This window comes from Rhinolophus hipposideros, assembly GCF_964194185.1.
Source record: "Rhinolophus hipposideros genome assembly, chromosome: 8".
NCBI classification, from domain to species: domain Eukaryota; kingdom Metazoa; phylum Chordata; class Mammalia; order Chiroptera; family Rhinolophidae; genus Rhinolophus; species Rhinolophus hipposideros.
Window position 1 is genome coordinate 84401333 of NC_138054.1, and position 27713 is coordinate 84429045.

The 27713-nt window shown below is 51.3% G+C and overlaps 1 protein-coding gene across 1 annotated transcript; it reads right to left on the reverse strand.

Annotated features, from left to right (window-relative positions):
* PADI3 (peptidyl arginine deiminase 3) lies at positions 1–27581 on the reverse strand (the record flags this gene model as incomplete). The annotated part of the gene is made up of 16 exons (XM_081058070.1): positions 1–234; positions 1969–2094; positions 3143–3219; positions 5441–5543; positions 5652–5796; positions 7101–7252; positions 8344–8451; positions 10191–10302; positions 10401–10504; positions 10721–10899; positions 12170–12295; positions 12624–12741; positions 13357–13418; positions 17897–17969; positions 20384–20564; positions 27484–27581. The coding sequence occupies 16 exons, from the start codon at positions 27579–27581 to the stop codon at positions 1–3; spliced, it is 1998 nt and encodes a 665-aa protein (XP_080914196.1).
* Between the last annotated feature and the right edge of the window lie 132 nt (positions 27582–27713).

Consider the following 27713-nt stretch of genomic DNA (forward strand, 5'->3'; position numbering starts at 1 on the left):
TCAGGGCACCATGTGCCACCACTTGAAGGAGAAGGGCTCCCGGCGCACGTTGGTGCCACAGTGTACCTCCCCGTGCAGCATGTGGTATGGAGTGAAGTCGTCGATGAAGGTGCAGTGGAGGCCCAGCGGCTCCAGCAGGGACCGCACCTTCTCCTCCAGGCAGCAGCGGCCGTTGATGATGGGCCCGAAGGGCTTGGGGATGCCCAGGTGCTTCCCCAGCACCAGCATGTTCACCTGCAACGAGGTCAGATCCCAGGTGAGGGGCGGCACTTCATCATCCGCTCCAACCCCAACACCCTCACTGTACCTGGAAGGACCTGGGTTTGTCTTTTAGGCAGCCTTGAAAATAGCAACTCGCCCTTTCGTGCAGTGGGTAAGGAAGTGGGCTGGTAAGAACTCTAGCCAGCAGTGCATTTCCATAGGCGCATGTGCAGAGCTCACAATGGCAACTTATTTCTCTGGTGCCCTCTTTATTGGTGGACTGTGGTGGCTGCCATGTTTGTGTTACAGAATCCCAACCTCGTCAGCTGTAGCTCATTGGACCAGGGTAGATATCTGACCCAAACTGGACCAATCAGAGTCTCTCTCTCTCTCGGGTATTTGAAGCTGACATGGTGGGAGAGGCATCAATCTCTGTCTGAGTCTGTATCTATAACGTGTGGTCATATTCGTCCCGAGGGACAGAGAAGCAAAAGAAGCCAAGCTGGAGGATGGAGGAGGAGGAAAGAGGGAGGGAATGAATAATGTAGAAAGATACGGACAAGAAATGGTTGCAGGTCCTCCTGAAGCCCCACTGCAGCCATCCCTGCCCTCAGCTTCATGGTAGCCTTATATTAAATCTTTATCTCTGGCTGAAGCTGGCTTGGGTGGTCCCCGGTTTCCTGCAAACACAAGAATCTGAACCCATGCACAAGCCTCTGGGAGCACCCACATAATCGCAAGGCTGTCTTAAACATGCAGGAAGGAAGGAGAGTGATGAGAGGCTTTGCAGGTGGAGAAATCAAGGAGGGCAAAAAGCCAAAAAGAGGAAGGAGAAAAGGGGGGCAGGGATGAAGCAATGGTGGTGTGACGGGGTTCCCTGCAAGGCTCGAATGACGGGTGACTTGAGTTCCTCTAGACGATGGAGGTGGGGAGGCGACAGATGTAGGGAGGGGACGCAGGGTGGGAGGTGGCGATGTGGGGAGGGAGCTGGGTGATCTCCAGCAGAGCGATCAGAGAGCAGCATGAGTGTCACCTGGGTGCTGGTTAGACTGGTAGCAGTGTCTGAGGCCCCCCCTCAGACCTGCAGAATCAGAACACCTGGGGTGGGTGCCCAGTGGTCCAGGTGTTAGAGATGAATGTTCAAGTTCTAGAGCACCAGAGGAAAACTCCTAAGGGCTCAACCAAAGGCCATTTCTTCGAGGAAGGCTTCTTGGGTCCCCAGACCTGCCTCATACACTGTATCCCGCCTTGAACGGCTACGTCCCTTTATTGTACAATATAGATCATTGAGAGAGGACCTCAGAGACGGGAAGTTTCCCCGTCTCCAGATTAGATTGAGAGCAGGGAGCAGCCTTTATCATCTCTGTACCCCCTATAGGGGATCCTGATATATGGCAGGTGGATGAACAGCTATAGGCCGGGAGCAGAATGGGCATCCGAGCCCCCAGTTGATGCTGTGTGCCTTACACACATGACCTCACGTAACCATCCGTTCACCCCATAAATATCAAGTGGGTCCCTGGGAGGAGGGAAGGGCTCTTCCCTGATGGCCAATAAGCAAAGGGTTCCTGTGCGTCCATAGTAACCATGACAACCAACCAGTTAGAAGCCCGTCTGCTGGGCACCATGAGACCCCTGATTTTTCTCTGCCACCCCCACCAGCCACCACAATCCTAAATATGGCAGCGACCAAACATCTTGCCCCTCTGGGGAGTGCAGGCTTGAAGCCTAACTTGATGAAACCTTAAGTCACGATGGTGGCCTCACCAAGTCAGGGAAGAAGGCCACCGCCTTTTTCCTCTCGATCTTGAAGAGCTGGGGGATATCCACGATGTCCCTCTCTGTCAGGCCCAGCTCCCGCTTCAGCAGCTCCCGGTTCCAGTCGATGCAGCTCTGGGAGGTGGGGCGTGGAGGCAGAGTGGGGGAGCCCTGGTCAATGTGTGTTGGAAGCCCCAAGAGATCATGTCTGGTTAAGGGCAGGTGGGCTGCCCAGGTGACCACGGATCCACTCTGCCCACAAACCTGGTCGTTGTGGCCCTTCATCAGAATATACCTGTGCTGTGTCCCACCCTTCACCGTCCTGTCCTACTGGCTGGTGCAAAATGAGAGTGTTCCAGAGTGTTCCATCCTTGACCCTCTTCCTTTCTCTAGATGCTTCACTACTTAGGGGATCTTTTAGTCTCATATTTTAAACACCATCTCGACAGTGACAACTCCCCAGTTTCTATCTCCTAGCCTGCCTTCCTTCTCCTTCACTCCGGGTCCACTCTCCCAGTTTCCTCCAGCGATCTTCCTCTTTCCTGGTACAGGCATTTTCCCTGATAAAATCCTTGCATGTTTAACCCCATCTTGGCATTTGCTGCTTGTAGGATCCTGGATATTGTTTGCCTTTCCAGACACACCATGCATCTTCTCTGTTCTGTGCTCTGGGAGGCTGATCCCTGATTAAACTTTTCTAGTTATCCAGCTTGAGGTACCATATGTTTTCTGTGGGGACCTACTGTCACCTCCCACATCCTCAGTCATGATATAATGATATAGTCTCAACACAGCAACAGAGAGACGCTTTCAGAGCCTAAGTCAGACCAGGTCCCTCCTCGGCTCCAATCCCCCAGTGGCCTCCAGTCTCACAGCCAGTGTCCTAGCAACGTCCTACAAGGCCTCGTGTAACCCCATCGGCCTCCTGGCTCCGCCTCATTACACTCCAAGCTCCATTGTTCTACCTCAGAGCCATCGTCTGTACTTTTCTCTCTGCCTGGAATGCTTGTCCTCCCCACATGCACATGGTTTACCCCCTTTTTTCTCGGGTCAAAAGGGAGGTTAGACACCCTCTGTCTGGGCCTGTTGCAGCCTGAACTTCTGTGAACTGTAAGCCTCAGGTTTCTATCCCCATCTCTGTCCCTAGCCATGCCCACCTACTCACAGCCCATGGCCCTTGTACCTGCACAAACTTATTGTAGCTGATGAGGTTTTCATTGGAGAGGACCTGGTTGATGGAGACGGTGTCCTGCACATTACCTGGGAAGGGGAGAGAGAGACATGAAAGAAGGGCCAGGAACACCAGTACTGAGGGCCACCTGCGCTGGGAAACAGCCAGGCGGAGGCCAAGTTCATAGCTCCTGGTCTTGCTGAGTCAGCAGTTCGCTGGCCTTTCTGGGCACTGGTAGGAACCACCTAACAGAGCTCAGCTGGGCCACTGTGCAAATCTGGGTGTGGGAGGAGTGGGAGGGGGCCACAGCGCTATGAACTTTAGACTTGTATTTGAACTCACTGGAAGTGGTAATGCCTTTTATTAGAAATTTACCAACCCCCTCTCTCAGGGCATTGGGGGATGCTTCCTCTTCTTTTGTCTATTGGTGGTGGGGCTGGGTCATCCACCACCCATTGAAGCCGGCTCTGGTGGACACCATTGGACCTTCTCCCTGTCCTCTAAGTAGTGAAGCATGGAGCTCCCCAGAGGCTCGGCTTTCCTGCCTGCTTGTTGGGGTGCCCAAGGAGACGAGGCTGGACAGGGAAAGGGAGGTTAGAGCCAACAGCCCACAATCCTCACAGATGCCGTTTATTCAGCTCTTATCACACGCAGGCCCCGAGTATTCTACATCAGCACACCATAACCCTCACGGCAACCCCACAAGGTTGGGTTCCATTGTTATCCCCACTTTACAGATGAAGAAACTGAGGCTCAAAGAGGTAAAAGACATGCCCAAGGTCTTACAGCTAGGAAATGGGAGTGGGAGGCTTATGATCAAATCCAAGCCCAGTGCTCACAAAGGGCCTCAGGCTTTGACCAAAGGAAAGGAGATAGCTCTCCCGGACCCACCTGCCATCTGCAAGATGGGCAACCCCTGCACAGCAGGGAGCAGTGGGGTTGGAGAAGGCTGTGTTTCTTACACTTTGCAGCTGGAATCCCATAGTGAATGGAGAGGGGGTACCGTAGTGAATGGAGACAAAGAGGGCGTGGGGAGTTATACTTGGGAGTTTCTAAGTTCTGCAGAAGCTTTCCTCTCGGAATAAGTTTGGCCCAGGGTATTATTTACCTCCCACGAGGCCAAGAAAATCTACCATCCTGACAGCCAAAAGATCTCTACCCTGAGACCTCCAGGGTCCCTGTCAGAGAGGAAGGACCCTCTAGGAGTCACACAGTCTTGGTGGGACTGGGAATTTGACAGCCACCCCAGCAAGCTTGGCACCTACTCCAGCCCCAACGAGCAACCTCCCGAGCAGAAAAAAAGTGCCATTAAAGGTACTAAAATCTAAAGCTTTTTCTTTCTTCCACAGCCTTTCTCTTGCCCTGTCATGGCACTATTTGATGTTGAGCTCCTTTGGGCATGGGGACACCACAGGGTCAGTATAGACCCTAACAGCGCCAGGAGCCCCAGCTGGGACTTGGCCCCTCCCAGCCGGAGAGCTGGGGGTCACACATGGACACCTCCCCTTCACACAGGCCCACCACCCCAGCGATGGTGAATAGCCGACCTCAGAGGGTATTACAGACTCTGCACCAGAATAGGCTAGGTACCTCCTGGGATCAGAGATGGGCAAGAGGCTCAACCCTACCAAATTGCTCACGATGTACCCCATGGCACTGCCTCTGTCCAAGACAGAGGTGACTGAGGCCAGGCCCCTCCCTGAGATGTTGAGGGGCACATGCGCCCAACCCTCCACACACACAGGCTCCCGCTGGGGGAGGAGGGCTGCAGCAGTCGCTGGGCACGGGCAGGGAGGGAAAGCTTGGGGCTGAGAGGGGGAGTGGGCAGAGGGAACTCAACACTAGGAGGTGACAGGAGGTGAGACTGTTCATGGGACGTTTCATGAGCCCAGGCTCCAAACCCCCAAGAGCTGTTCCATCGATCAATCAGATTTTACTCACAACGCACAAATTATTTAGAATTCCAAGACAGTGACTGTGGAGCATTAAACCCCAAGCGAGGGGCCCTTCTGAGTAGAGGGCCCTGTGCGACTGCGCTGGTCACATCCCATGAAGCTGGGAGTGTATCCATTCTGTCCGTGCCCACCCCAGGCCCATCATCCACCACAGTGTTCCCTGCCAGTCTTGCCCCAGCCACGGGCAATGGTGGCTGCTGGAGCAAGGTGTGCAGTGGCAGGAGTGGAGGTTCCTGAATTTTGAGGGGACAGCCCAGCTTTAAAATTTGCCATCCCTCTCTCAAACCACAATGTGTCTTGCTTTAGGTGAGGGAGGTTGGAAAGCTGTGATGAGGGACACAGCACTGGTACCCACCAACAACCCCTTCAAACAGGAGGGCCCTGCCGTAGCCCCATTTCCGCTTTTCCTGGAAGAGCTTGAAGCAGGCGCCAGGGCTGGCCAGGAGCATCCGGAAGCCCTGTGTGGAGAGATCAGACTCTGCTGAGCTCCCTGGCCTCAGCAGGGCTCCTTGGACCTCACCCCCTGACCCAGACACCGGGGACAGTCATGTCACCCAAGTCCTTACCTTCCCATCGAGGGCAGGAACGAAGCTTAGAAACTCATCCACGTGGCCCACAGCCAACCAGTCCACAAAGAGCTCCACGGGTGGCTGCACCCTCTGTGCGTGAAGGAAGTCCCGTACCACCTGGGTGACCCTGCGGCCACTCGACCTGGGGCCCAAGGGGTTAAAAAAAAGTTGCTTAACTAAAAAAAAAAACACACACAAAAAGCCTATGCAGAAATGGAATGACAAGAGTTCAAGATTTCTGCAATATCTACCAAAAAAAAAAAAAAAACACTCAAAAACATGGATTCTTGTGTAAGAAAGACAATAAATATATACATATTATAAAATTCCACTCAAGGAGAGTTCTCAAAGAGGCAGACGCAGGACAGGTCAATCACAGCAGGTCAGTGACCCACCCAGGTCTTACCATCCAGGCAAATCCTCAGAACCACCCTCAGACCCCATCCTCACATTCTCAGAGACTGATTTCACCCCTATGCTCTGTCCCCCATATCCGGTCGTTCCTCTTTGAGTTTATCTCCCATTTTTCCAGCTGCAGCCTCACTTTCCTGTAATCACTGCGGAGCGAGGTGGACAAGATCACCCCCGAGGGGCCTCACAGCCCCAGCATTCTACGGTCGTGAACTTAAACCCCTTTCTTCTTTGCCTGCTGAAGAAGGAGCTAATGGCATAGCTTAAACTTCCTCTTTCTGTGGGGTGATGTGTTTGAGGGCAGTGTGTCCCTCCAAAGCTTCTTGATTCATCAGTTATTTGATCCCAAGTCTGTTCTAATGGCTTTGCTGAATTTGGTTGGCTCTATGTCTTGGTCTATTCCACAGCGAAAAACCATTACCATATAATTTCTTTTCCATTGGTACTCAGGTGTCACATGTTGAATAAAACATCATCTATTACTGTGTGTGTGTGTGTGTGTGTGTGCACGCGCGTGCCATCTCACTTTTCATATCCTATACCTCCCTTCTGCTTTCAGGTAAAGACCTGATCTGAGTCATTTGCACCATAGTATGAACAAGCTTTGACTTAAATGCAATTTCTCCCAGGACTGTTGAGACTGAAAGCTTTTTCTCCTGTAACGATTGAGAGCAGCATCTATTGATTTCCTGAATCAGAAGACCTACGGTAAGTCAAGTCATAAGTTTGTATTCTGTGTGACCTTTCCAGGTCATTCACCCTCTCTGGGCCCACTTGTAAAATGAAAGAGTTGGGCTGAATGATCTCTTAGGTCCCGGCTGGCTCTAGCCTCCTCTGATTCCCTGAAGTAAGTGTGGACAGTGCCCGCTGAACAGCCTAGTACCCCCACTCCCACCCCATCTGCGATTACAATCTCATCACTCCTTCCTTCTGGTTCTCTTTGAGGAGTGGAATGGCCATTCACCTCCCCCAGCCACTATCACCACCCCCACCCTCAGACTCCACCCCAGGAACCTCTCCCTGCTCCCCTCTCACCCAGGCAGGTTGCCCCCAATGAGGATTCTCCCCAGAGGGTACTCTTTCCCGTTGGCCACCACAGGGGGGCTGACCTCCAGGTTCCCGAAGGAGTCCAAACCACTCACAGAGCTGTCTTGTGGTTCCCGAGTCACATAGCCGAAATCTGGACCCTGGAAGGGGAAACTGAGTCACGGTGGCAGGGCAGGGGAGGGGATGCTCATCAGGAAGAGCCTGAACCAACTTGCTGGGTTCCGAGCTCCTTAAAGATGGGGCGGGAGTGGCTTCCCATTCTTCAGATGGGAATACTGAGTCAAAGACAGGCATCTGACCTGTTCAACATTTCATGCATACACAGTGGCCACAGTTGGGAAACATACACAGGCCTTCTGGCCCTGCTGCCATATCAGAACATGTTATTCCTCGTGGTCACAGGGAGATGGCAGAGAGGGCTCTGGTTGCTCCCACTCCTCATTAGGCCATGAAGCCTGAGGCCATGGCCACCCCCTTACTCTCTTTTCTGCCAAGTCCAGCCCAAGGGCAGGTATCTGGCTGCTTTAGAGTGGCCTGTCCCTGGGGACCAAGAGGCTGGTGATGACCCTCCAAGCCTCAGTCTCTCAACTCTGGAAAAGTGGAGAACTCCCCAGAGTCACTTCGTAGAAGGAACTTAAGGGATGAGAGCCCCCTACCACTGGTATGATCCCATGGGACGTTGGTGAGGCCCTCTATTCTCTATGACAGCAAGCGATGTCCTATTGGTATCACCAATAACAATACCAACTAACAGTGTTGCATGCTTTTCCGCTGTAGGCATAGAGAAGTCTCACAAATACCTGAGGCCAGCGCTGTAATATCATTTTTACTGATGAGGATACTGGGGCTCAGAGAGGGGAAGTGACTCATGCAAGGTCACACAGCATGTGAGTGACAGAGCTGGGTTGCTCTGACTCCAAAGCCTTGCTGTATCGCCCTGCCTCCCCCATCCAAGGCTACCAGATTTAGTAAATGAAAATACAGGATGTGCAGTTAAATTTGAATTTCAGCAAAACAACACATATTTTTCAGTATAAACATGTCCTATGCAATGTTTGGCACATACTTATGCCAAAAAGACACTCATTGTTTATCTGAAATTTAAATTGAAGTGTACCTGGCTCTAAAGAAAAGGTTTCCCAGTGCTGTCCTCCGTACCCCTCACCCCGGTGTTGCCCTCGGGGTAATGTCCCTCGGCCCTCAAGGATGGGCCGTGGCCTGGACCACTCACCAGTATCCTTTTGAAAGGGAAGTCCTGCAGTTCCCCGTTCCTTGGGGAGTCAAAGACCACTGGGAAGGTCTTGTGTGGCGCCTGAACGTAGCCCAGCTCCATCTCATCCTGCGAATGAGACAGACGCCCAGCTGTGGACAGTCTACAGCTTCCCCACTTGTCTGGCACTGAGCTCCTTGGGGAAGATGTTACGAGAGTTCTCTGCCTCAGGGAACTTTGCCCTTGGGAGTGAAGAGGGCAGAGGTGGTGATGGCTGCTGGATGGAGGAGGGGCTCGAAACTCAGAGACGGGGTGCACTTGCCTAGTGTCACACAGCAAGATAGGCCAGGAATGAATGGGAATATGGATGTGACCTTGGGCGTGTCCCCATGCTAGGTCAGGACAGAGTGGACACAGAGGGAGAGTTGGGTGGTCATACTTGAACAGGCAGGCTGCTGGGCATCAGCCACTCCTCTAGCCTCCACATGTGGTCAGAGGGGGTTGATGGCTAGACAGGGCTGAAGGGACCTTAGGAGGTACAGATCTGTCTCCTTCTCAGAACCATAAACATGCCCTGACCCCACTGGTCCTGTAGGCAAAGACAGCTCAGTGCTGACAAACTACATGTCCAGTGAGAAGCTCACTATTATGTGCCAGGCCCTGCCCTAAGCCCTTTATAAATATTAACTCCATTAATGCTCATGTCACACCCATGCACAAGCACTATTATTACCCCATGTTACAGATGAGGAAAGTGAGGAGCAGAGAGGTCTAATTTTGTGTGTGGGGGTTTTGTCCACAGGCACATATCTAATCAGTAGCCCAGCTCATCGCACTCCACAATCCTACCCTGAACTGCCTAATTGGACAAACCTCCAACCATGAAAGCTCCTTAGCTCAGCATTCAAGAACTCCCACTTCAATTCTTGCCCTTCACAGAACCTTGGCCCTGACCAAAGAGAGCACATGACATTCTTTCTCATGCCTCCTACCCCTGGGCCTTTGCACATGCTGTTCCCTGCCAGATCCACCGTCTACTGAGTCCCAGCGCGGCCCTTACCAGCTCTTTGGCCCTGGGGATTTGTCCCCCTGAGAGTTCCTCACGTGGGTAATGACAGAGTTGTCAAGAAGATGGAATGACACTATGGTAATGACCCGTGGCCTGCAGTAAACACTTGCTAAATGGCAGGAATTCCCATCCATTTACCAAATCTAGTCCAGTTCAGATGCCCTTCTTCCTGGAGGTCTTCACTGATCCCCCAGACAGAGGTGGTGCCACCCTCCTCTAAACCCATCTGGCACTTTGGTGGCACCCCTGCTCTATCCTACATTGTAGGAGTGGGGAATTTTATCACAGCAGTTCACCATATCAGGGCTCGGCCTCAGCACCACTGACACTGAGACCAGGTAATTCTTGGTTGTGGGGACGGTCTCGTCCACTGTAGGATGTTTACCAGCATCCCTGCCTTTACCCACTAGAAGCCAGTAGCACCGCCACTAAGCGTAACAACCAAAGTGTCTCCAGAGATTGCCAAATGTCCCTAGGGAGACAAAATTGCCTTCTGTTGAGAACTGCTGGTCCAGGTTTCTGAGGGCAAGGAGTGTGTGCCCACCCCGTGCTTAGCCCAGATCCTGAGGGTGAATGGGTGTCAAATCCAGTGTCAGGTGTGTGCCTGGGTCTTCAGAAAGTTCTGGAGAGAGTGGGTGAGCTCTAGGTCTAGAATTAGAAAGAGCAGAGCCCTGGGGAGGATGATCGCAGCGCCCAGGTCCTCTTGGATGTGCCCAGCAGCCCCCCGCCCAGTTGGGATAGGCCAGCCTCTCCTTCCAGCACAGCGTCCTAGCTGGGTGCTGCCTGGTGGCCGTGGTACCTGGATCCAGCGGTCATTGCGGTTCTCAGCCTGTGGGCAGATGGTCAGCTTGCAGCCAGCCTTCCTAGCCAGCTCCGCCACTGCGTCCACAAAACACGTGTTGTTCCTCACACTGCAGATAATCCCGGGGAGAGTGGCTCAGGATGGAGCCAGGCTTGAGGCCAGAGGGGCCATCAGCGTCAGAAGGACCCCCAGAGCCCCCAGACTCACCGGCACACGTACACCTCCAGGGGCGGCAGGGTGCTGGGCGTCATAATCCAGGGCGCCACACGAAACACCACTGTGTCAGTGAAGATCGGGGACTCGGAGAAATCCTGCAGGAGAGGGGCAGAGTGGACAGCACTGGCCTCGGAGTCCAGAGGCCTGGGCGAGCCAAGGACCTTGTAGCCCTCAGCAAACCACTCATGTGTTAGTTTCTAGAGAGGATCCAGGGGGGTGGTCGAGAAGTCTGGGGTCTTTCACACCAGCAGTGCCGGTCTCTCTCAGGAATGGAGCCCTTTGGTCGCCCTCTCTGTCTGGCCACCCCCTACCTCATTGGAGTCGTCCAACAGGGTGATGTGGAAAAAGACGAGCCCCGTGAAGCCAGCATCAGGGAAGGAGAGGCCCTCCACAAAGAAGCGCTCTTCGTCCCCATGGAAGCGTGGCACCTCGTAGGACAGCTTGCCCTGGCCCAGCACGTGTCTGTAAGCCTCGCACGAGTCCTCGGGACCTGAGATGGATGGAAGCAGTGGCTGTGACTCCCTGGTGGACTTGGGGAGTGTGAGCGATGCAGGAGAGCTATGCAGGCCAGAAAAATCCTGCCTCTCACCTCCCACTGGCAAAAGAGAGAAAGATACCTAATACCCAGTGTGGGCAAGGCTGGGGGTGGGCAGCTGGGAGGACAAGTTGGCAGCATCTAACAAAGTAATGTCTACCCTTAACCAGCAGTTCCACTTCTAGGTATCTTTCCTACAAAATACACACACAGGGGGTCCCCTGGTTGTTTACATATTCATTGAACAAATATTTACTGAGCACCTACTATGTATCTAGGAGGCACAGCTCTGGACTCAGGATAGAACCATGAGCAAGGTCCTTGCCCTCAAGGGACCTTTGTTGTTAAATCAAAACACTGTAAACAATCCTATCTTCAGGGGACCGGATCAGTTACAGAACCTGCATGCTTTGGAATACTATGCAGCTGTGGGAAAGAGCAAAACAACCAAATAAATACACAGAAAGATATGTCGGATCTATAATTCAATGAAGGAAACAGATTGGAAAGCAGAATATGCCCACCCCCCCACACACACACTTAGAGCATATAGAAAAAACGTCCCGAAGAATACATACCAAATTGTTAAGAGTGAATACGTGTTAAGAGACAGGTTTAGAGGTAGAGAGGACGCTCGTTTCTTACTTTACATACTTCTGTATTTGCTCTCTTCAAAAATGGACATCTTCTTACTTGCATACATTTGCATTTTTGAAAGGTATTTTATATTCTTGCTTGTATTTGTGATAATGGCATTGTGGCGATGTGAAGTAATCAACAGTCATTTTGTTTTGTTGTTTAGTGTTTTGGGAGATGCACATTGAATTTTTGTAGGGACAACATCCACAACCCCTGGGACGGGTGTAAAAATATTTCAGCAAGCAGGAAGGGACAGGTGAAGCAAGAGAGGCGAACAGTGATTCTTGTTGAATCTGGGTGGTTAGCCTTTGGGGATTTGTTACACTGTGTTCTCTACTTTTGTGTTTATTATCAAAAATTTGAAATTTTTGATAAAAAACATTTATACATGTGCTTAAAATATATTTTAAAAATTCATTCATCCAATAAAACCACCTCGGGCCAGCCAACCAGTTCCAGAGCTCACACATCTGACCGTTCTTACTCTGGCCCCGAAGGCAGCCCGAGTGGCCTGAGCAGGGCCTGCCCACCGGACCAAGACAGGAAACGAGGCCCCCTGACAGTGGCAAGCGGGGCATGAACTCACCGCAGGCGTGGAAGACCCGTGTCCTCTTGGCGTCATAGCTGGAGGTGTGGAGGACAAGTCTGTGGTCATCGAAGAGGGCAGCGGGGCCCTGGGTCCGCACCATCATAACGGACATGTCTTCCAGGTCTGTAGAGCCAGACAGAGAACTTCTGGAAAGGGCCTGGCACACAGTAGGTGCTCAAATAATGTTAGCATTCTCTGCTCCACAGGGAGAGAAAGGTGCGTAGCTCATTTCCAGAGTCCCGCCCCGGTGCCTGAGTGCCTGCTGGCACTCGGGGTGTTGGGAGGGGCACCTGCCAGCCCAAGGCAGGTTTTGAGGAACATGAGGCATGCCCAGGAGTTGGAATTGTGACCCGAGATTTGCTTTCAGAGCCACCCTGTGGATCAGAGTCCCGGCGGGGTAACTGAGCAATGACCCTGGACTACCAGGGACACGGGCTCCCTGGCCCCTCACCTTGCAGGGAACGCACATGCTGGTCATGGTTGTCCTGGTCATTGCAGTTCAGGTCGTCCTTGTCACAGTTTACCAGTAGGATGGCTCCATATCCACTGGGCCCCCAGACCCACTGGCGCTGCCAATCACAAAGCAGAGCTGATGAGGGGGACGTGGGCCTCCCTCCCCGGCAACCTCCTGGCCAGCGTCCTAACCCCGCCTCTGCCTCTCTTCACCCTACAGTGAGAGGACAGGTCCACGCTCACTGTAGCACCTCCTGCTCAAGAAACCACAATGGTCCCCCACTGCCCCCATCATCGAGTCCAAACTAACAGCTGCCTTTCATGGCTGGCTGTGATGAATCTCCAGCCAATGTCCTCTCTCAACGGGCAATCTCCTGATTCTAAAGCCATCCATCCCTCCCTCCTGGCCTTGGCTCCTGCTGTTCCTCCACCTGGAATACTCTCCCTTTTGCATCCCTGTAGAGCCCAGCTCAAGTGGACTCGCTTCCAGGAAGCCTTCCTTGCTCACCCCGTCCACCTCGACCTTCTCCTCTGAATTCCCACTGCACTAAGTACCACCACAATGCAGCCCAAAGTTTGTCAACAGTTTCATAGATGGTAGATTTCCTTTCCACCTAGATCAGGGGGTTAGCACACTACAGCCCACAGGCCAAATCCAGCCCAATGCCTGTTTCTGTAAATAAAGTTCCAAACTCCACACCCCTTGCTGGCCCCAGGCCGAGATGCCCTACCTTGTCCACAACGCTCCTGTTCTGCCTGCCCTCACAGTTCAGGTCGCAATCCAGAGTGATGTCTGCAAGGGGAGGGCAGAGGTTAAGTCATCACAGAGTTCCCCGGGGCCCAGAACAGGCCTGTGGCCTCCACCTTTGAGCCTCCATCTCTGGACCTGTCTGGGGCTGGGCAAATGGAAGTCATTTCCAAGACGATACTGCTCAGAGGTGGGGGCATCTCAAGCCTTCCTTCCTGAGCTGGGGAAAGAGGCCTTGGGGAGGAAGCAGAGCAAAGGCCAGGTCAAACACCGCCTTTTCCAGGAAGCCTTCCCTGACCCCTCCCTCTTCTGCACCCCTACAGCCCCTCATGTCTGGGGCATGGCCTGCACTGAGCCCAAGGTGCCCTCTGCATTCTTGCTCTGTGTGAAGCTGCCACATCTCCTGGGGATGGGGCAGTGAGCCTGGACTTTGGTGTCAGACGTAGATGTGACTCTGGACTCTGCTACCTACTAGCTGTGTGACCTCTCTGTGCCTCAGCGTTCATCTCACACTCCCCAAAAGCCAGCCCCCTTTCCACCTTCTCATGTGTCTCCCTAGAAACTGGGGGAGATTTTACAACAGCAATGAAACATTCAAGGAGGGGTAGTGGGGAGGAAGAATTTGAAATAAGTTTTAAACATGCGAAAACATACCCAACCACCTCGCAACAAGTGGATGTATCTCACAAATTTATATAATGTGGGCAAAAGAAGCCTAACCCCAAAGCATATGTACAATAGGATCCTATCCACGGGAAATTCAAAGATTGGCAAAAATAGGCTATATAACTTGGGTATGCATATTGGGTGATAAAACCACAAAGAAAAGCAAGGAAATACTTATCACAAAATACTAGTTACCTCAGGAAGGAGGGAATTATTATCAGAGAGGGGTATCGTTGGGGGTACTTTGGGGTGCTGGTCATGTTCCATGCCTGACCTGGGTAATGGTTGCCTAAGTGTTTATTTTGCAATTTCATTAATGTGTGTGCACGAGGTCTGACAATTAAGTTCACGAACTTCCCACCGTGCGCTTACATGGGCAGCACTGTACAAAGAGCTCAGTGAGGTTTCATCACCTTGGTGTATCAGAGTCTCACAGCTGTGTTTGTGTTAACATGTGGCGGTGTCTTGCTGAGTGGCGTTCATTATTGTTGGGTGCTTTTGTGTGCCATCGCGAGAATGTCTGAGCTTGAATTAGAGCAACGAACAAACGTTAAATTTCTTGTTAAACTTGGCAAGAGTGGAGGTGAAATTAGGGACATGTTAGTCCAAGTTTATGAGGCTAATACCATGAAGAAAACGGCAGTGCAGCGTACAAATGGATTAAACGTTTTTCTGAGGGGAGAGAACGCGTCACTGATGAAGAGAGCTCAGGGCAGCCAGTAACGAGCAGAACTGATGAAAACATTGCACAAATTCGTCAAATTGTACGTCAAAATCGTCGTCTGAGAAGCATAGCAGACCGAGTAAACATTGATAGAGAAACAGTTACGAAAATCTTAACTGAAAATCTTGGCATGAGAAAGGTGTGTGCAAAAATGGTCCCGAAGGAGCTCTTGCATCACAACAATGCACCAGCTCACACGGCACTGTCTATGAGGGAATTTTTCGCCAGTAAATAAATAACTATTGGAACACCCTCCCTACTCACCTGATCTGGCCCCCAATGACTTCTTTATTTACCACAAGATAAAGGAATTATTGAAAGGAAGACATTTTGATGACATTCAAGACATCAAGGGTAATACGATGACAGCTCTGATGGCCATTCCAGAAAAAGAGTTCCAAAATTGCTTTGAAGGGTGGACTAGGCACTGGCGTTGGTGCACAGCTTCCCAAGGGGAGTATTTCGAAGGTGACAGTAGTGATAGTCAGCAGTGAGGTACATAGCACTTTTTCTAGGATGAGTTCATGAATTTAATTGTCAGAACTCATATGTCTAAAAGAAAGCTTTATGTACTTTTCTGTATGTTTTTTCCAGTGAACAAGGGTGTGTGTGTGTGTGTGTGTGTGTGTGTGTGTGTGTGAGTGTGTGTGTGTGTGTGTGTGGCTGTGTGGGTGTGGGTGTGTTCAGGGAGGGAGAGACGGAGAAATACCCAACCTCAGTCCTAATTAAAGGAAAGTGAATTAGAGCAACAATGAGATAATCAATCTCTCTGGCAAGAACAGAGAAGGCTGATAGCACACAGTGTTAGCAGGAATATAAAGTGGTCCTGTGGTTTTGGAGAGCACTTGGCAATAGCTATCGAAATTTCCTATGTACATTTCCCATAATTCAGCAGTCTACTTCTAACGATGCCTCCTGCAGATGGAGCATTTTCAGCTTTCTGACTAATTGTCTCCAAAAGCTTGTATCAAAGCAAACTCCGAACCATGGGGCAAGAGGCTCCCCAGGCCCACATTCTTGGCAACACTCAGTTAAGCATCTTTTCATTTGGGTTCTGATCATTGGGTCTTTCTCTTCTATGAATTGCTTGTTCATATTTTTGGGTTGTTTCTATTAATTTGGGTTGTTTTTCTTATTGGTTGGAGTTTTCCATGATCTCGATGAGTCAGCCATAGTTATGGCACATTTCTTTTCCCAGTTGTTTTTTTCATCTTCTGTTGTATAGAAGTTTTATTATTTTTTTAAATTTTTATTGTGGAATATTGGAGAACAGTGTGTTTTTCCAGGACCCATCAGCTCTAAGTCAAGTCGTTGTTTTCAATCTAGTTGTGGGGGGCCCAGCTCGCTGGCCCATGTGGGAATCTAACCAGCGATGTTGGTATTATGAGCACTGCGCTCTAACCAACTGAACCAACCGGCCACCCCTAGAAGTTATACATTTTAATACAGCCTAACTTATCAATCTTTCCCCTTATGATCTGTGCTATTGTTTTGCCTTGTTAAAGAAAACCTTGACCTTGGCCTTACAGATATTCTCTTCTAAATACTTTTCACCTTAAGATTTTTGACCCATCTGAAATTTATTTTACTTTGAAATTTATTTTTGAGTATGGTATGAGATACAGCTCCCAGTTTATTGATTCTCACGTGATAACCACATGAGCGTGGGTCCATGTCCAGTTCTCGATTGGTTCCATCGGTCTGTATTTAATCTTGCACCAACTTCACACGACCTCAAGTACTACAGCTTGGAAAAAAAGTCTTTGGTACCATGAATTCCTCTGCTGTGTTCTTGTTCAAAATTGTCTTGGCTATTCTTTTTTTTAAATTTTTTTCATTGGGGAATATTGGAGAACAGTGTGTTTTTCCGGGGCCCATCAGCTCCAAGTCAATTCATTGTATTTCAGTCTAGATGTGGAAAGCGCAGCTCAGCCCCAAGTCCAGTCGCCATTTTCAATCTTAGTTGCAGGGGGCGCAGCCCACCATCCCATGCGGGAATTGAACCGGCAGCCTTGTTGTTAAGAGCTCACATGCCAACCAACTGAGCCATCTGGCCGCCCTGTCTTGGCTATTCTTATCCTTTGCTCTTCCATGTGAGTTTTAGGATCAGCTCTATGAAGTTCTATTTTAAAAAGCCATGTCAGATTTTGATGGGAATGCCATTGAGTTTAGACTGTTTGATACTGTCCCAGAGCTACTGGATCTCTACTCTGTTATTTTGTTTGTTTCATTCTTTCTTTCTCTTCATGTTTCATTTTGGGTCAATGTTGCCCTATCTTCAAATTCACCGATTCTTTCTTCATCTGTTTCAAGTCTACCTATGGACCCATCAAAAGCATTTTTCATCTGTCACCATGATTTATATTTCCAGCATTCCCATTCGAGTCCTTCCTGTAGCTTTCGTCTCTCTGCTGAAATTCCCAATCGTTCATGCGTGTTATCCACCTTTTCCTCGAGAGCCTTTAACACATTAATCACCGGTACTTCACATTTCTTGTTTGATAGTTCTAACATCTGTGACATCTTGCCTGGAGATATATATCAGTTGTATGGAGAATTGGCAGAAAAAATTAAGTTCAAAAAAGCAAGGTCCAGTTCCATGTCTGTCCATGCCTCCATTTGCTTACAAAAGGGGGGAATAGAAAGGTAGGCATGTGTCTGCTTGTATAAGCACAGCGTTTCTGTAGAAAGATGCTGGGCTGGAGACCTGGAAGTCTTGGGTTACAGGGAGGTAGGTTTACTTTTCAATGTACAGTCGACCCTTGAACGGCTTGGGATTAGGGGCACCAACCTCCCACATATAACTGCAGTTGGCTCTCTGCATACTCAGATTCTCAACCGTGGACTTGACCCTTGAACAGCACTGGTTTGAACTACGTGGGTCAATTGAATTGCATGGGTCAACTGAAAGAAAATCTACATATAAGTGCATTTCAAACCTATGTTGTTCAAGGGTCAACTGTATACTCTTTTGTACTGTTCGGATTTTTTTATGTGCTTTTCTTACTTTAATTTAACAAATAAAACTAGTTGATTTTTGTAAAAAGATCCTTGTTCAGTGTCATTCCCAACGACTCTCCATCGCCCTTGGCTGAGGCCCCTTGGCACACCCTCAGCACGGCCTCCAACTTACCAACACAGGTGAGGTAGAGCACCGCGTAGGCCAGGGGCAGGGGCTTATGGCTGGAGTAATAGGAAATCTGAACCTGTAGAGAGATGAGCCCAGGGTCATGTTGGATGAAGCCAAGAACCCCCACCCCAAAAGACAGGTTGTGGGCTATCTGGCAAGGAAGGGAAGAGGTCTCAGAAACCTCTGTGCACTGAAATTGAGTTCACCCACACTGTTCTTCCTTTAGCCTTCGCTATGCCATTTATTTTTTCCATGCCTCAGTTGGCTCATCTGTCAAATGGGAACTATTTGTGAGGGATTCTATGGAGACCTGAGTCCCAGTTTGGCTGATGACTTCTGTGTGGTTTTGGCGAGCCCCTGCTCCCCTTTGGGTCTCAGTCCCACCATTTGTAAAATGAGAAGTTTGGACTGTGCTGGGTTTAGGAATACCCTCCAAGCCAACATTCTATTTGTGGGACTCAGACAGGCCTAGACTTGAGCCCAGCACCTCTGGTTTCTGTGACATTGGCCAAAGCCCTTCACCTTTCTCAGCCAGATCAGTTTCCTCATCGGCAAAACGGGGACCGTACAGGTTCCTACCTTACAGGACTATAGGGCAGCTAAGAAACAAACATGTAAAAGACTGATCTCGTAGGAAGGGCCCAAGAAATCAGCTATTGTTATTGGTGGGCAGGTGTCATGGTGTAAGGGTTCAGATTCTGGATGCACCATATGTAAATAGCCTGGGAAAAGTTACTATCCTCTCTGGGCCTCAATTTCCTCAACTGTAAAGTCGGGATAATAATAATTCCTACCCCGTAGGATTCATTATAGGCTGTAAGAATTAAAGAAGGAATGCATGTGGCATGCTTGGCACGGTGGTCCACGGTGCCTGGACCACAGTGAGCATGCAATAACTGTCCAAGTTGGGGCTGAAGATGGTGAGGATGATAAAGCAATAACCGTCAAAGGTGGGGCTGAAGATAGTGAGGACAATAAGGCAATTAAAGCCCTGCCTTCAACCTACAGCCCTTTACTTGGACATTCCCTCCTGATGTGGGTCCCTCAACTGTCTGACTCTGATAGTCTCATCTCAGCAGAGGGTTTAGGATCTTACAGATGTGACTCACCCCTTGGTCCTGGTAGCCCCGAAATCCTGTAATTACTGACCCCCATGTGTCAAGCCTCAGCAATGAGGCTTGCTTCAGACATACAATTACCTGGATTCTGGCCAAAGGTGGGGGAGGGGAAAGGAGCTACACTCTGACCCTCCTCAATCCTTGTGGTCCTCATGGCCGAGGAGGTCAGGGTGGGGAGATGTCCACATAGCCCTCGGCTCAGCAGGGCACCTCATAGGCTGCTGGTCCTCTTGCCCTGCCCTGGGGACTTTGTCCTGACCCTCACCAATTCTGCTACTCACTGGATCATGTAATTTCCGGTAAGCCTTGTCCCTTCTTAGTCTCAGTTTCCTTGTCTGTAAAATGGGTTCATTGAGTCCTGCCCCACCTGTCTCCCACCCCACCTGTCTCCCAGAACCCAGTGGAGAGGCTCAATTCAGATACATGCAGAGTATAGAGGCATAATGGAGAGACCCTGTCCCCAGCTTTCCTTTTGATTAGCCACATGGCCCCAAGACAGTCACTCTGAACCTTGGTATCCCCACCTGTGAAATGGGGATCAGACCCTGCCTCTCATGGCTATTGTGAGGGCTGGATGAGGTCATGGCTTCCCAGTGCCTGGCAATGGTCAGTACTCTTAAAGGGCCAGCTTCCCCAAACATGGCCCCTGTTATGGAGTGTAACCCCACCACTCTCATACATCAAGTTCTGGTTCCCACCAGCCTTTTTAAGGCAGCATCACCTGTGCTGGGCTCAAGGGCACCCCATTCCTCCCACTTTTTAAATGTCCCCTGTCCTGAAGCCAGAACAGTGCTTCAAGCTGGGGCTTGTTACACTCATTCTTGCTGGGTGAATGATCAGAGAGAGGAGAGGAAGGGAAGTAACGCATCATGCCTCTGAGAAGGAAATGGGGACAGGAAGAGAGTGGATTAGGGAGGGCGAGGCAACTTGGGGAAATGTCACCGTGGAGAAGGGGGTCTCCTCAGGAAGCAGCATTCCTCCGCTGTCACTTGTCCCTGCGTTCTCTCCTTCATTCAGAGTGGCAGAGATCACCTAATCAACCCTCAGCCTACAGATGGGGAAACTGAGGTCCAACACAGAAGAACTGGGGCAACTCCTTTCCCAAGGAGTCTTAGAAAGCAAGAGAAAGAAAAACCACTAACTCATGGGAGGAAGGTGCTATGATTATCACCATTTTACAGATGGGAAAACTGAGGCCCAGGGGGTGATGTGTGTCCTATTTGCCAGAGGTCACACACTTTGTGTTTTTAAGTTGCAGAGCTGGCTGGCTCCAGAGCCAGGGTAGCACTCTGGGGAAAGAGAGGGCGCTGGGCCTTGGTGGAGCCAGATCACCGCTTCCCCACGCCGCTCCCAGACCAGGGGACGCACTCACATGGCTGTCATTGAGGTCATTGCTGGGAGAGTTCAGGACCACAATGATCTCCATCCCTGCATCACAGGGCCATCGCCTGGTGTCCGCACGCTCCCGGCCCCTCTCCATGGTGGGAGAGACGTAGATGTCCACCCCAGGCGTCCCGTAGACTTCAAACATCTCTGTGCCCTCTGGCACCGACCTGGGAAGAACAGATTGCCATGGGAAGTGCTAGATGGGGAAGCCCTTGTTCAGATGTTCGAGCTTTTTCTCAAACTCTTGCTTTCTCCTGGAAGCCTTCCCTGACCACCCCAGGTCTCTCCGATCCTCACAGGAAGCTCTTGGGAGTCAAGCCGGGAACGCATTCTCACATTCCAAGGCTCTGTGTTCATTCACATTTCCCTTGTGAGTTTCCCAGGTAGGGTTAAAAAGTCTGTGATGTCATCTGGCCCTGGGACTGCATTTCTTCCACTCCAGCTAGTCTGGAAATCCTGTTTGAAATTAGCCTGTTCATCCTCTGATTGTTTGTGGGGTGCCCACTGTGCAAGTGGGCACTGCCAGGCTGAGGCAGATACTCCCACGGCTTTCCCCAAAGCCTTCAATCCCCCCAGGAGCTGAGGATACAGCACTGCCCAGGGCATCCAGATGGGGCTCAGGGCCATGGGGTCAGGCATCCGTAGGACGCCACGAAGGGAGAGGTCACTGTGAGCCAGAGGGACCAGGAGGCTTCCTGGAGGACGCAGCACACACGTGCACCTCGGGGATAACAGAAGCCAAGATTCATTGAGCCCTTGTTATGTGCCAGCCCTGTTTGAGTTTCCTTACGTGTATTATGTCATGTCATTCTCTCAACAACGCTAGGAGGTAAGGACTCTTATTGTCCCCGTTTTACAGATGGAGAAACTGAGGTTAAGTAACTTCAGGTCATGTAAGTGACAGGACTTGGATCCAAACCCAGGCCTTCTGGATCTTGAGTCCACATTCTTACCCAGCAACTCCCCAAGAGAAACAACAATAATCATAACCCTTGAGGCCCCCATGTCCTGCACACTTAGCACGGCAGGGCTGGCTACGCCTTTCCGAACGTCAGCTCATCTAACTCACTGCAGCCCCAGCAGAAGGGGATTATTACTCCCATTTACACGTGGTGAAACTGAGGCTAAGGATGGGCAAGAGACTTCCCCAGTGTTGCACGGCTGGTCATGTGACCCCAGGCCCTTTCCATTCCCCACCCCCACCCGGAGGGGAGCAGACCTCCTTCAAAACACCCTCTTCGCTCTTCCACCAGCATGATTCTGATACTTCTCAAAGCAGCTTTTTTTTAATAAAATGAAAAATAAACCAAATCCAAGCTCAGCTCCGTCAAGTGGGTCCCACTCCACTGCACTGCCCAGTGTCCTCACACACCTGTTTCTCTTGCCAGATTTAGCAAATAAAAATACAGAACACCCAGCTGGACTTGAATTTCAGATAAACAACAAATTATTGTTTTAGTGTACATAGGTCCCATGCAACATTTGGGACATACACTAAAAAATGATTAATTGCTTATCTGGATTTTGATTTAACTTGGCTCCTAGATTTTATCTGGCAAGCCTCCTCCCACAGTCTGTAATTTCCAGGGCTGGTTGTGCCCTCTGTCCTGTCCCGCCCTGGGTGTGTGGGCCAGCCCCTCAGGGAACGTAGAGAACCTGGACAGAAAGGCATGGGACACAGAGAGAAGAGAGACCAAGACACGGAGAGACCCAGAGAAATGGAGAGCCAGAAAGACGGAAACAGATTCAGGATTGCAGGGCCCCCCTCATACCTAGGCGTACTCTCCCCTCTGCTCCTTCCTCAGCCCCACTTCCCTAGGCACCTGGTGCCCCAGGAAGCCTGTAACTTTCTGTGGAAGTCCCCCCGACCCCAAGCTGCCCTTGGACTCCAGACATACACAGCTAAAGCTGAGCACCGTTGATTGCCCTTCTGGTATGAAAGCACCACCCAATTCCAAGGCTCCAGACACTGGGTTTGGGGTATTTCAGCCCCACTTCCTCTACCTCCCTGGGCAGGGCCTGTGTAAGGGGTTGGGAGGAAGCACCCCAGCCCAGGCGGGGCCCGCAGAAGGCAAGAGCTCGGTGGTGCCAAGACCAGTCAGGAGTCAGGTTCTAGGCCAGGTTGGGTCACACATCAGCTAGGTGACCTTGAATAAACCGCCTAGCCTCCCTGGAGGCCTATAAAGTGGGATAATGACCCCCCCCCCTTGGCCAACCTCTGGCCATTGTGAGGCTCAAATGTGATAATTGATAGGAAAGGCTTGGAAAACGCCCGCCCAGGATGGCGGAAGGAGTCATTAAAGTAAATTAAGGCACAGGAAGCTGGAGGTAGTTTGAGAGGGTGGGCTAAGGCATCGGGTGAAGGCTTCCGGGAGGAAGGCAGGTGAACCAAGGACAAGGAAGAGACCCATCTGAGGGGAAGGCGTCTTCACTGTGGAGCCTTGGGAGGTCAAGTTGAAACTCTGTAACATGCTCCTTTTCATTTCTCTGAAATGGAATGGGGGGCCCGTGATGATTCTTGATCAGGAGGGGCAACACGCTGGAGCTGTGGCAAGGTGGTTATGCCTGTGGACTCTGGGGTTGGGGAGCCTAGGTTGAAATCCCAGTCCCACCGCTCACTAGGTGTGTGACCTTGAGAAAGCGATGTGGCTTCCCTCTGCCTCAGTGTCAGTGTCTGTAAAGTGGGGCTAATGAGAAGATGAAAGGAGTAGGTGTGCGTAAACACGCAGGATGAGAGAAAGTCAGAAGCACCTGAACTCATGCCCTCATTTCACTGCTGGGAAAATTGAGGCCCAGAAGAGAAGGGACTAGAAGGGAGGGTTCCAGACGCCCAGTCCAGTGCTCACACCGTCACAGAAGCTGTGTGTTAGGAAGCGTGGCTGCTGAAAGGTGACCTGCATCATGGATTTCCCATTTCCTGAATGACGGCAGAAGTGGCCAGAGGCTCATCTTCCTCCAGCCAGGCCACCCCGAGCCATCAGTATGCTGCTCTGGACAGTGTCCCCCAGCCCACCCCGGGGAGGTACATGTGGCTTGGGGCCTCGGGTTCTCCCCAGCTGGGTCTGTCCACTCACGGGACAGTCCAAGATCCTGCTTAAGCCCTCCTGGCCAACCTAGGAGGTGGTAAATGGAGGGTGAAACATGGCAGAGTGACCAACGATTCTGGTTTGCTAGGGACGGAGGTATTTTCCAGGGTACAGACTTTCAGTGCTGAAACCTAGAAGGTCTCAAGCAAACCGAGACAGCTGGTCACCCTCACAGTGGCCAACCCCAGACCCACCTGGTGAAAACACAGACTCAAAACCGGAAGTGCTGCAGGCAGAGCCCTGGAACCTGCATTGAAAACCATTCGGACACCCAGTGAAGTCAGAACCACAGCTAAGGGCAGACTGTCTCAGAAACACCAGAGCCTGGTGCCCCCAGGGCATGCGGGGGTGACTCTGTGAGCCAACCCTTTCCTGGGAACCAAGATAAGTCAGTTCTTCCCCTGTGTCTTGTGTCTCCCCATCAGTGGTGAGGAGGAGTATGGTGACAATGGTGAGGATGGTAGCTCCCATAGCCTTATTATCCCCACTTTACAGATGAGGAAACTGAGGTTCAGAGATGGCAGGTGGCTTGCCCAAAGTCACACAGCTGGTAAGTGACAGAGCCAGGACTCACATCCAGCTCTGTCCCCACTCCCTCGCAAACCCAAAGCCATCCTCTCCCTTCATGGACTCAGGGCCTCCCCCTCTGGGAAAACAAAAGCAGGCCCCAGTGGCTGAAAACACACAGGTTGACAAGATGACCACCAAGCAGCCCGGGGGGCAGAGAAGACCAAGGCCCAGACAGCTCAGGCTCAGGGGAGTAGTACCTGCTGCTCCTCCCTGCTCAGCAAGGCTCCCAGATCCCGGACTCTGCCAGCCTCACCAACAGAACCAGGGGCAGGAAATCACTGCCCCTCCTTAATTCCACTTTCTTCCCACCCCAGGAAACTGCAGCCCTGCAAACCCTTTATCTTAAAGCCCCAACAGTTAAGAGGTGGAGATGCAGGCGTGGCCCAGGCCCCCGCTCTGCACCAGCAGGTCAGAGCTCTCACATCAAAATCCGCTGGAAACAGAAGGGGAACTGCTTTGTCAAATCAGGGACGGGGCTCAAAAGCCTCTGTGAGCAGAGCTTGAAACCCACTGCTCTGTGCCAACCTCTTCAGGGTACATGTGGGGAAACTGAGGCCCAGATGACACAGCAAATGGTGACAGAGCTTGGACCAAACCTCGGGGTTGCTGGCCCCTGAGTACCCAAGCCTTTTGACCCCATTTTCCACCTCTGATGAGCAAGGGGTGATGTGAGCGGTTTGCCGGTCCACCTAGGACAGCGGTTCTTAACGCTGGCTGCACGCTTATCCCTGGGGCACGGCTCAGCACTCCAGTGTATTATCCTTCTGTTTCCCCAACGAATCCCTGCTCAGGAAAACAAAGCCCCCTCACCAAGTCAGGGCCATCTCTAACTCAATGCAAGGCAGAAAACCAGGGTTTAATCCACTGCTGCAGATAGACGTCCAGTGGTCTTGCCTGTACTCATCCTTCAAGGCTCTGGTTAGTGCCCTTCCTCCAGGAAGCCTGCCCTGACTGCTCAGCCCATACTAATTTCTCTTTTCTCATCTCCTTCTCCCAGTATGGCTCAGAGGTTGCACCCCAGTCATCTTGTGTATGGCAGTTTTGTGGACACTTGAGGCTGCCCACAAGGCCAGGACAAAGCCTTAAAATGATCACAGCGGTGATAATAATGGTGACATTTACCGTAATTGAACCTTCATCACATGACAGTTATTGTCTCCGTGCTCTACAGGCACAATCTCATTCAATCCTCCCAATAGCCCTTTGAAGTAAAGGACCAATTTTTGGGGCTGCATCCTAGCTCTGCCACTCCTCACTGGTTGTGTGACATGGGACAAGTTAGTTAACCTCTCTGTGCCTCAGTTTCCCCATCTATAAAATGGGGAGGATGATAGTACCACCTCAGAGAATTGTCAGGAGAATCAGTTAACCTAGGTCAAGGGCTTAGGGTTATGACTGGATGAAGCAGCTTCTAATCATTGCTGGCATTATTATTATATTATCTCCATCCTACAGATGAAGAAACAGACTCAGAGAGGTTAAGTGACTTTCCCAGGGTCACACAGCTGCTAAGATTCGGAGCCAGGACTGAGGCCCATACCCACTGCCCCTTCTCTTCTTGGCCCACAGTCCGAGCACCCAGGATTACTACTAAATCATGGCATCTCCAAGCCGGAAGAGAGCTTATCGCTAACCCAGGCCTGCTCCCCTTGCAAGACAAGAGTCCCTTCTGCAGCACCCCTGTGAGGAGGTGCAGCTTCCACGGGAATTCCGAATGACCGTGCTCCCAGAGGGCAGGGTCCATGCCTGTGTGTTACCTTTGTGTCCCCATGCCTTGCCTACTCTAGACCCAAATGTAATACCAAGGGGGTCTGGTCATCAGGACCCAAGCATCCTTAGTTTGAAGGTGCTAGAGGCTCCACGTCCCCCACTCTGTGGCTGCCGCACCCACAGCCTCTCTGTGAATCCCAGCATGGCCCACACACTCACAGCACCCCAACACACTGCTGCTTTTGCCTCTCGTGGTCCCAATCCATTCTCCATCTTCTCAGGAAACTCTGGAGGGGAGGAACCAGCCCCCAGCTCCTGGAGCAGGTCAAACTGGAACACATCTGCCCTACAGGCAGGAGGCAGCCAGGGAAGATGAGTCACCCCCATGGGCACCCAGTGCTGGAGAAGGCGGTGGTGCCTTTTTTAAGTTTTAATTTAAGTTTTAAGATTAAAAATTTGTAAGTTTTAATCTAGGACACTGGTTCTCAACTGAGGGTGATTCCCGCCACCTCGGACACATTGGGCAATGTCCAGACGTGGTTGTCACAAGTGGGAGGTGTGCTCCTGGCATCCAGTGAGAAGAAGCCAGGGAGGCTACTGAACATCTCTCAGTGCACAGGGTGGCCCCCCCACGCCCACCCACCCCTCACCGCCCCCCCAGTGAATTACCATGTCCATAGTGTTCAGGTTGAGAAACCGCGTCTGAGGAGAGACTGGGAGACTTGTAAGATGGGAATATGACACGGCTCTGCCTTCTCCCCGCCCTGTCCCCAGCTCAGCCTCAGGAGCTGGGGCCCCTGAAGACTCCCCAAAAGGCTAAGTAGCCAGCTCCTTGCTGGTTCCCAGGGCCCAGTTCCCGAAACTCTACCCGCTCTCCTTTTCTTCCTGAGAGAGAGAGAGAGAAGGTGGGGCCCCACCTGCAGGCCTTAAGGACATGGATATACAGCAGGGGCATAATGCATGGGCGTTGAATGGCTAAAGGAAACCAGATCGATCCTTCCTCCTCATGTGACAGACAGCTAAGATGACTCAGGACTACGAATGGGCTTAAATTCTGGCTTGGCCACTGAGTAACCCGAGCAAACGGCTTGCCCTTTCTGTGCCTCAGTTTCCTCATCTGTCAAATGAGATGAAGCGAATAGTAAAGTTAGCTCACAGGATTGTTGTACAAGTTAAATTCGGAGTTAGAGTTCAAGTGTTATAGTCAAGAGTCCTGTCAGTCAAGCTCTTGGACAGCACCTGCCACTGAATTAATGCTCTAGAAGAATAAGTAATTTTGAAAAACATGATTGACGCTCTGTTTTCAGGCTCTTAGGCTGGAGGTGGCAGGCAGGGAGCAGTATGTCTCTTTCTATCCCTGTGTGCCCAGCCAGACTCCCGGTCCAGCCTGCAGGGTCCTCTGGACAGAGGAAGTGCCCAGACCCTCGTAGCACCAGCACCCTCCAAGGACCTGGCCAGAGCTCAGTCACTACAAGCCTTTCTACCCCCCCAATTCAGTCTCCTACACTTTAAGTCCCCTGGCTGGGGTCTTCAAGAAATCCTGCTGTGAAAGGCAGGACCCAAGCCTTCTGTGATTGTCTGGCGTTCCAAGGTCAAGGTTCCAGAGAGAGCAGTCAAATTCACATGAGGAATGTGAGTGAGGAAACCCTACACAGCTCACAGGGAGAGCCCAGGGGTTCAGCACAAAGGTCCTGCAACCCCCCAGGGCTCTGGCTCTTACCCATAAATGTCCACGAGGGTCTCCACACCAGCCACACACACGGCGCTCGTGGGATGCTCCAGGGACACACGCACTATCCTCTGTAGCGACGACGACATGCTGGCCTTGAATTAGCCTTGGGCCACAAAACCCAATACTACCCCACCAGCCCCTTGGCAAGTGGTTTAAAAGACCCTGGCCCTGCCCCTCTAGCCTGGGGTGCTAGCTCATTGGCTGCAGTCCTGGAAGCC